The sequence below is a fragment of the Manacus candei genome, unplaced genomic scaffold (assembly GCF_025592945.1).
Source record: "Manacus candei isolate 608988 ecotype Guabito, Panama unplaced genomic scaffold, ASM2559294v1 h1tg000046l, whole genome shotgun sequence".
Classification (NCBI taxonomy): Eukaryota; Metazoa; Chordata; class Aves; order Passeriformes; family Pipridae; genus Manacus; species Manacus candei.
The window spans coordinates 548,952-558,773 of NW_026138094.1; the positions used below are offsets into that span (position 1 = coordinate 548,952).

A 9,822-nucleotide genomic window follows, 5' to 3' on the forward strand; every position below is an offset into this window, starting at 1 on the left:
AGGACATGCCTGGAAATGCTACACTGAAGTCACAAAGTCTGGGCAGGATGCTAAAGCAAAGATGAAATTCCAAAGCAGGGGTTCAAGCTCTGCTACGGAGTCACAACCAGTGGTGCCCCCACAGCAAGTTCCAGAGTGAACAACAAACAGGACAAAGCAAATTGCACATGTTGATCAGACCAAGCACAGACATTTTCAGCTGCCATCACTGCTGGCTTTCTCCCTTTAGACTGTTCCCTCAGGGAAATGAAAAACTGGCAACAACAGCGAAGAAAACAACTGGAAAACGCTACTTCAGAAAACCAGCACTGGTTTACCTCTGGGTAAACTGACTGGGCTGTCAGTGCTGTTACCATGAGCACATGAGATTCCAATCAAGCTGAGCCAGGAAAAGCCTTTAACCAGCACTGCCTACAATGCAGAATCTATCAGATCCTGCTCTGGATGCCTCTGAAGGCTGGTTCTTCTCCTTCCACATTCAGGAATTGACTTGACTTCTCTCCGCTCCAGAAGCCTCAGATGTGAAATATGAAAACCTCCATTGACACGCTGTGGTGTTGCCTTGTGGATTCTGCCTCCTCGTTACAGGCCAGACCTACAATATTTACATCCCCTACAAGGAATACTACATGTGTGTACTCACAACACACTGAAAGGGCAAGAACACAGATTCACACTCGATGGCACAACTGGAAAACCTCAGCAGTTCCACAAGGACACTCCATTTTCTGTAGCTATGGTTTGTGGGGGTTTTCTTTCATCCACTTCTCGAAAAAGTTACACAAAACCACAGCACAAATGGTTACCAAATGACTGCAGATATCTCAGCCATCTCTGACCTCACAGTATCCAGACGTTTTTCCAAAACTACCATAACTTCAAATAAGGAGATAAGTAAAAAGAATCCATAGCAACAACAGAACAACTACAGAAACTAAAATTAAGGCTCTGAAGACCTCAACTAGGTATGAGCAAACAAGTACATGTGAAGATTTGGATAAATAAGCTATTTTACACTTCAAACAGAAGACAAGTTGTGTCAGATTCTAGAAAAGGAAGCAACCTGGGAAAATGATGAGGGAGGGCTGTCCCACCCAAAATCTGCGGTGCACTCTCTAATAGCCCTTAATCCTAATAAAAATAGTGTCCCATAAAATGTGTTAAAGTTGCTGTTGCAGACAAGTAAGAAAAGCCTGCTGTGCTTCCAGATGTAACCCCGGGACCGTCCCTTTCTCAGCATCCACACCAGTCACGGTGCATTGGACCCTGCAGTGCTTGGGACAGGTGGGTCTATCAGCCTGATCATTTCTACCTTTTACTGCTCCCTCCTTAAGCAAAAAGAAGTAACTAAGCCCTGTCAAAACACTCTCCCCCTGAACTGCTCTGCTACACCCAGACAGGCCACAGTGCAGGAAGGGAGCAGCTTTCCAGCCCTGAACCTGCCCCAAGCTACACTCCCTGAGTGCCCCTCACCTCCTCACCAGCCTCCCAGGATGGGAACTCCCCCAACATTTAATTTCAACATTAATTTTTCCCTGAGCAATGTCATCCTGAGCCATTAAACCAGCTGGCAGAGTCCTCAGCTGGTCTGGCTGCCAAGGGTGCTTCCCCTGTCCCTTCACTACCGCACTGTCACACTGTACAACACCTGGAAGTTTTCCTTACACTCCCAACCAGGTTTCCATTCAGTGTTATCCTTACAGGATTTCATTACTGGTACAGGGATGGTTTTGCAAGTCCTGGCCCCCAAAAGCTACCATACAGCTGTTAGAAACGATATTCCATGCAAGGTAATTATCCTTAATCGAGGTTCCCTCTGGACTTCAACAAGTGAGCAGAGAGTACATCCAAAGAGCTGCCAGGCCTCTGTCCTTTCCTGAAACCACAACCTGTTGGGCAGTTTTGCATTTCTTTCCTCAGGAACAGGTATTTTAAGATGAAACCTGTAGCTTTATTTCTACTTCAGAACCAGACAAACTAATGAGATTCCAGCGTGGGAAAAAAGTAACAAACCAAAACCTAATTAAAGCTGAATTGAGAATTCATTACCAATCTGAAGATAAAACTTTTATGAAACATTTTATTAGCAAATTCATTGCAAACCAATAATGCTCACTTTCTGACAAGTTTCAGTCTGTATATCTGGAATCTATATGCTCTAATACATCATAATATTAAATATTAAAATGATGACATGAGACACATGGTGTGTTTTGCTCACAGTGCTTTTCACACTCATATTTTAAGCCAATCTCTCCCCCCACCAATAGAGCAGTCTGGCTTCCCTGTGCTCATGTCTCCCTCTCCCTTCTGCCAGCACAAGGATTGATGCAGCAGAGCAGGGAACTGATCCAACCCTCTACATCCTCCCCAAACACTCAGGAAAGCCAATGGAAGGGCACAGCACACAGGTCCCCCTCCTTGCAGCGGCACTGCCAGCTTGAAACACTGAAACTAAACACCAAAATAAGATTAACATTCGGCTACAACTTCATCTGGGCTGTGTCTCCTATCTGCCCCAGCACATTTCTCATAAAAGATTCACAAATCCATAGTGAAACACCTGCATTTTCTGCCAGGCGAGCACCGCCAGCCCGGCACTGAGAACTCCAATTCCAGCGGCACTGGAGCGTGCTACGGACTGCTGAGGGGTCCTGCCACGGCAAAACCAGCTCTGGATGCAGTTTTCTTCATTTCCAGTTCTTTCAGAATTCCTCTCTTGCCTGTTTTCCAACAGGAGCATTTGGCTTTATAAACTGCTTTTGGAAATATTTCATCTCCTTGTTAACACCCAGCTTTCCTCTCTGCTGTGTACAACACTGCAACAGCCACTGCTTTCAAACAATTATTTGATGATTTACAAGACATAAGGATGTGGCCCTTGGGGACCTGGGTTACTGATGGACTGGGCAGTGCTGGGGAATGGTTGGACTCCATTATCTTGGTGGGCTTTTCCAACCTAAATCATTCTGTGATTATTTGGTTATTTCTTTTAACCAATGTGACAGTAACCTCTTAAAATTTTCAAGATGAGCTATACCACACTTCCCAACACTCAAGAGATTTTAGAAGTCATGGCAGGTCTCATGACTGAGCTGACTTTCAGCAGCCTGTTCTACTTTTAGGAGGAGGAATTTGTGGCTCTCCCTTCCTCCCTACAGTTACATTGTAAGGTTTCAACTCCTGAACCGCAGAGCCGTGTTAAGAGGAGATGTTCAGGCTCATTAACTACAGAGGAAAACTGAGAAAGATGAAGCTTATACAGGACTCAACTGGAAGCAAGCTGTGGGACCATTACACTGCAAACTCAAGGATGAAAAAAACCTGGAAGTTGCCTCCAAGTGCTCGAGCCTGTTAGTGATGGTAGAACACAAAAGGAAAATAAAAGAGGAATCAACAGGAACAACACAATCAGAGCTACAGCTCTTACTTCCAAGACAACTTAGTGAGAAGTGCTGTTCTAAATATACAGAAAAATACTGTATGTATTCATAGTGTCATATAAACATGAAGACAAACTGAGAGTTACCATGACTCAAAATATCACACTGAAGAACACATGAAATAAAGCAAAACTCTTCTAGAAAAGCACCCATTAACAACTGTCTGGAAGCTACATGCAGAATATTAAATACATGGAAGCTGTAGAAAAGCACAATGTCTCTTCAAAACTAGATCAAGTCTAACTTAGATATGTCAATAGACAAGAAACACCAGTTAAGCCTCCACTGGTCCAACCCTCAGAGTCCTGAACGTCACACACACAGCAGTGCAGTGACTGCTCCCCTCGGGTCAGCAGCAACACTGGACACGTGTCAGAAGAGTTAAAAACACATCAAACACGGTAAATTTATCAAAGTATAATAACAATAATGGCAGACAAGTGCTCTGGCTACTGACACAGGCTTTGACCCACTGTCACAAATCGTGACAGCTTCAAGTCATCCAAGACAGACAGCAGACAAAAGCAAGGAAAAGTATATTGAGAGTTCATATATATGAGGCAGAATTAAAGACCCTCAGAAGTTATCCATCCTTCTGTGGCAAAGGGAAAGTTTAAAAAACACAAATAGGTGGTAAAGTCCAACAGAGCTTTACTGATGGAACACCAAAACCCCAAAGGATATGAAGGACGTAGGTGACTAGAAAACTAGGAGAGTGAAAGTTTTAGGGATCAGTGGGCAGAATCACAAAACCATGTGTTTTTAAGGCAATAGTAAAATAAAACATAATAAAACAGAGTATTGCTCCTGTATGAGCAATTTAATTAAATCTGAAGGACAGCAGTATATTCAATTCTCTGAACAGACAGATGAATTAGTGGGTAATTTAATCACAGAACAGTTTTTCCCCTTTTAAAATATCTCTGGACAAAACTTTATGACCAGAGGATACCAAAAATTACCAGCAAGTTGCTACGCTTTGATGAGACCCAAAAAAACTGAATCAGCAAAATCCATGCTATCAAAAACCAGGCATGTGAGCCAACACCTCTGCAGTGCACTAGGAAAAAGAAGATCAATAGATTGAAAAAATGAAAGTGAAGAAATTCAGGGTAAGCAGAAGATGTGAATGCCTTCCCTGGTACCCAGCAGCGAGCCAGCTGCACCAACAGCTTCAGGCACAGGGAAGTCACTGCCAACGTGGGCACAACAACATGTTTGCAGGGGGAAAAGCTCTCTGATGTACAGCTCACTGGTTCTGGAACAACCTCACTCAAGACAAAGTTTTCTACTGAATAACTGTGAATGTAAAGAGGGATGGGAAAATAAAACATTGTCACACCACAGATGTCGTCTGTTCCTTCCCAAAATCACCACACTCACGTCACAACAGCAAATCAAAGTTGCACTGGGGAAGTTCAGAGGCTGCAAATAAAAATCAGTGAACACCATAAAAAATTACCTAGGTTTATGTCTTTGGAGCCCAGTGAGTTCCCAGGGTAGACAGTCCCTTCTGAACAGAACCTTTAGGGATTTGGTTGTCTTTTTGTCCTACCAGTACGTCCAATCCCGAAACATCCAGAAGCAACAAATGGAATGATACTGTAGTCATGGTGTAAAAAAAGAAAATTCCTTTTCCTTTATAGTAATTTGCCACTTAAGCAGATTGTTAACAGGACATTAAACGATTTTCATTAAAATTAAACTTTAAACCTCTTCACTTTCTACAACTCAAACTTCTCCTGGTTGTTACACACTCCAGGGAACTACCCAAAGTCCCAAGAAAGTTCAGCAGCAGGACACTGCCAGTTCCTTCACTGCCTTTAGGAAGGGCAGATTTAGTAAGAAAAAACAAATCTGTTTTAACTGATGCAAAAAGGATTTATCATGAATTGATAATCTGCTTATTTTGTAAAATTAAGACACTCTTCAGCATGAATGAAAACGGTAAAAATCCCTGGAAATTAAAGCACCTAATAGACCGTATAAAGCTGGGTTTCAGTTTTCCTAGAGAACCCTGTAACCATACACATACAAATGGTGCTTATCTATTTATACGGAATTAATCAGGATTACCACTTTCATCTTGGCAGTTTCACTGGAGGCTGAAATCAATAGCACTCAATCAGTAAAATATGACTGTTGTTTCCACGCTGCTGAGGAATTTTCTCTATTAAGAACAATTTTGCCTTTTTTAAACTCAATAGCCTCAGGCATTATATTTAAATGTTGGAGGCACAGGGGTGTATTTCATCAGGACAATCCAAAGCAGCACCCCCTGAGTGCCTGAGACTGTTTCCTTTCCACTGGCTGACATCCCAACACTAGCAGAGATTCCTTCTAGGAAACCAGCATTAATTAGTTATTAGCAACAACTCCAGTTGTATCTCCTCATAGGCAATTCCAAGTGACACTTTAGACATTCTGCATCAATAAAACCACTGCATGTTTAGAAAAGTTGGCTACAAACACATCGGCAACATTTGACACACCAAGTTATCCCCATGAAACTTGTGATGGCACAAAAACTCACTTTCAACCCCCCCATCACGCTCAAGCTGATGTTGCCCAAGTGAAATGTTTTTATAGCTCGAAAGCAAAGGTTAAGAAACATTTTGTATTGCTCTTTGTGGAGTTTTCCTAAACTCCCACTCCATTTCCACACACTTATCACCCTCCTCCTCTTGGCCAGGCAGCAAACTCCAGTTAGGTGCCTGCAGAGTCTTCAGACCTCTCTGCAAATCTTTGCTTGAGGGTTAATGTCATATGAATCACAAGGGCATTTTATCATCAGGAACAACCAAATACTCTGATTTATACATGGAAATATCTACCATATGTAAGTTCCTTACTCAAACTGATAAGTTGGCACAAGGTAACTGAGCCAAGGGATTTTTTTTCTTTTTTTTAATGACACTCCTTGTTTGCTGCTTTTCCCTGTGATAAACATTAGGCACAGGTGTGTACACACACCTGACAGCTTTTAAACTCAAGTGTTAGTTTACTAGGAAAGCTTCATAAGCCAGTCAGGTAATTTTCTTAGATGACTAATGAAGGTGCAGTGCAAAAGCCATGCAACTTGTCCATATGGAATGGGAATATCAAGCGGAGGGACCGGTGCTCGGCTGGCTCGGGACGTAACCGAGACCTGAATATTTCTGCTCTATTTTTAACCAGCGATATAATTAGAAATAATCAAGGAGCACACACCAAACAGAAACAAATGACGACCTCCTGTTTCCAGGGACCCCAAACGATCCGTGCTCCAGCCTCAGCCCCCCAGGAGGAGCATCCCCGGCAGCAGCACCTGGGAGTGGTTCCCACCCCTCCGGTTCTGGGCACCTCGTGCAGCTCCAGGCCCACCAATTGCTAATTCTGTTCCACCAGGACTTCCCAAACCGGCAGTTTATCCTCTAGCAACAAAATACATATCGATTCCAAGGACTTTGAGAATACCAGGGAGAGACAGAACAAATTTCCTGCCTCTGAATAATCTCATTTGCAATCTTAATGGTGTATATACAGGCTATCACAGCTTTCCTGTTAAAAACTGACACCAACTTCATTTTTGTTCCCAATAATGCAATCCTGTATAGATCCAAGTTATACATAAATCTCAACTCAGTAACAAACAGTTAAGATTCAGCAGTTAGATTTAACAAAACAGGCAAGATTTAGCTTAATTTGATGCTTCTTCCTGATTTTTTTGGTTTTACTCCCTTAGCTAAGTGAAACATCGTCCTAACTCTAAAACCAGTATCTCATCTCACCATATCTGCAGATCAACCAACTAGACTGAAAAACACACTATTGTTTGCAGACACACAAATAAATGAAGCTATACAGCTTTTTTTCCTAAAATAATTCAGCTGCACTCTTTTCTTCTTCAGAGAGCAACGACCAGCTATTTATAGATGGGATCAAATGTCCCTCCAACACACACAGCTCCATACAAAGAACATGGGCTTCCAAATCTGCAACTTCTGCTCATTTATGGCATTTTTATCCACACCAAAATGCCAACATGGTGGGGGTTTGCATTAAAAACACAGCAAGCAGCACTTCACTCCTGACAAGCAGAGCTGGGAGTCTCACAGCTGAAGCTCCACCTGGACCCACAAACTTGGTGTTCCTCTGCCTCTCCAGCCCTCAGCACCAGCCCAAGGAGGCTCTTCCCAACATCCTAAAGAGATGAAGCTTCACCCAAAGCGTGGGACAGAAGACGTAGCACTGTCACCCTCACATCTAAAACACCAAGGGGAGCACTTTCATGCCATGGAACATCTCTGCCTGACTCCCTCTCCTACGAGCAGGGAGGGACTTGCCACAGGATCTCCCCTCCCCTGTGCTGATATAAAAGCATGTGGAATATCCCCTATTTAAGAAGAAATAGCAGCAATCAGGTGGGAAATAGTGTGAATTAAGATGAAGTTCATCCACTACACATGAGTACCTCATCTTCACTGAGAACCAAGAGAGCCTCTCCCTCCCTCTAAAGACCAGGTACAGACACCCTCAGGTAGGGAAAGCCCAGCTCCTGGTCCTCAGCAGGGATCCCACGGGACAGCACCCATGGACACGGCACAAAGGCACCTTCCACAGGAGAGAAAGAGGAGAGGGGGAGTTCAACAGAGATTCCCGTATTTCCACAATGATACTTCTAAATTCCTGCTCCAGTAAGGGTTTTATTCTGTGTTGTTTCAGCACATCACTACCCCTTTGCAGACTTAATTCACATATTTGGCTCCAACAGACAGAACTTCACCTGCCAATTTGATTTCCTCAAACCACAAAGGATTGTTTTAAACTAGCAAAGAACAACCAACACAACCATAACACCAGTGAGCTGTCAGGAGAGCAGGAATACCGGAAAAGAATCATCACATGGCAAGATTTTAAACATAAAAAAGTATCTTAGCTGTTACAGGTACTTTGTAGATCTTTGAATCCTACTACAATATTTAAAAAAAAAAATAAAAAATCTGCTTCAGGCCTGGAATCTGCAAAGCTTAGAGTGTGTAAGAGAACAAATAAATATATTCCCTGTCAACAGGAGTCACCACACATGGTTCCATCAGTAGTGTCCAAAAAGAGAACTACTACAGACATCAGTGCCTAATGTGATTCGAAACAGAACAATTACACCATTTAATATCAGAGTTTAGCCATTCTTACTTTGCCAAGTTACTAAAAATCACTCATTTGACCAGTGGTTTTATCCAAATTCCATTTGCACAGATCTTTCTCTTAAAATACCAAGATTCAATCAATCTACCTGGGATTTTTTTTTAAATTTTTTTTTTTAAATCCCAGCATTCAAGCCCAGATTTTCTTTCAAGCTTCCTACGAGCTTATTGCTGGCAAGGAGGAAAAAAGAAGTTACTTTTTAAAGCCAGTATTTGGCAAAACGAGCAGATAACATCGCTGCAAAGCTAGGGAGGCTTCTACGGTATTAATAGGCTCATGCAAGGGCTTTAGAGAAAGCCTTCTCCTGCCTCACCTGGGCCAGACTGCGTTTTCCGTAGCCTATAAAGAACCGGGATTCAATCACGGATCATTAAAGGTAACAATGGTAAAAGGTGTGAGAACGACCGCGGCTGAAACGCTGCCAGACCGCTCGTTTCTGGGCGACTGCGGCAGTTCCCAGGCAAGTTCCCCTCTGCCCACAGGTTGCCGGTACCGAGCCCGCGCCGCCTCCAGCACCGCTCCCGAGCCGGGACGGAGCCCGCCCGCCCTGGGGTGAGCCGGGAGCTGGGCGCACAGGTGGGGGACGCCTCCAGTGCCCGCAGCCGGGGCTCCAGGTGCCCCTCGTTCGCGGGGAGGCTCCGCCGGCGCTGCCCGAGGCGCGCAGTGGCCCCTGGCGGTGCCCGCCCGGGCGGAGCGGAGCGGGCTCAGCCCCGCGGCACCGCTCGCCCCGCCGGGGCCGCCCCGCGCCGCCCCCGCCCCCGGACCGTCCGCGCCCGCCGCCGCCGGGGTGTTCCCCGCACTTACCCGTGAGGAGGCTCCGGGAGCCGCTCCGCGCGGCGGGTGCGGGCTGCGCCAGGAGAAGGGCGATGCAGAGGGAGCCGAGGAGCCGCCGGGCTCTCCGCGCCGCCATCGCTCCGCTGCCCGCGCCCGGCAGCCGGGCTGCACCCAGCGCCAGCCCCTCCCCCGGGGGGCTCCTCCTGCCTGCCTTCGCTGCCGGGCGGGCTGAGCCCCGCGGAGGCGGCGGCGGCGGGAGAGCGGCGGGCGGGCGGAGCGGCCGCGCTCTCTCTCCCCCTCCCTCTCTCCCTCCCTCCCTCACTCCATCGCGGGCCGGGCTCCGCCGCTCCCTCCCTCCCTCACACGGACCCCGCGGGGCGCGCGCCGCCTCCCGCCCGCCCCTCGCCGCGCGCATGCG

The 9,822-nt window shown here is 45.7% G+C and overlaps 1 protein-coding gene across 11 annotated transcripts in view; it reads right to left on the reverse strand.

The window, feature by feature from the left end:
• The window catches only part of NEO1 (neogenin 1), a 167,535-nt gene extending 157,823 nt beyond the window's left edge, over positions 1-9,712 (reverse strand). For 6 of the 11 annotated variants that reach the window (XM_051796377.1, XM_051796376.1, XM_051796375.1 and 3 more), the window contains exon 1: positions 9,435-9,711. In XM_051796377.1, coding sequence (XP_051652337.1) covers positions 9,435-9,540 — 106 coding nt within the window. In that variant the 5' untranslated portion in view covers positions 9,541-9,711. Of the gene's footprint in view, positions 1-9,434 lie in introns of all 11 variants that reach the window. The other 5 variants (XM_051796379.1, XM_051796371.1, XM_051796378.1 and 2 more) reach the window with 1 other exon arrangement.
• Between the last annotated feature and the right edge of the window lie 110 nt (positions 9,713-9,822).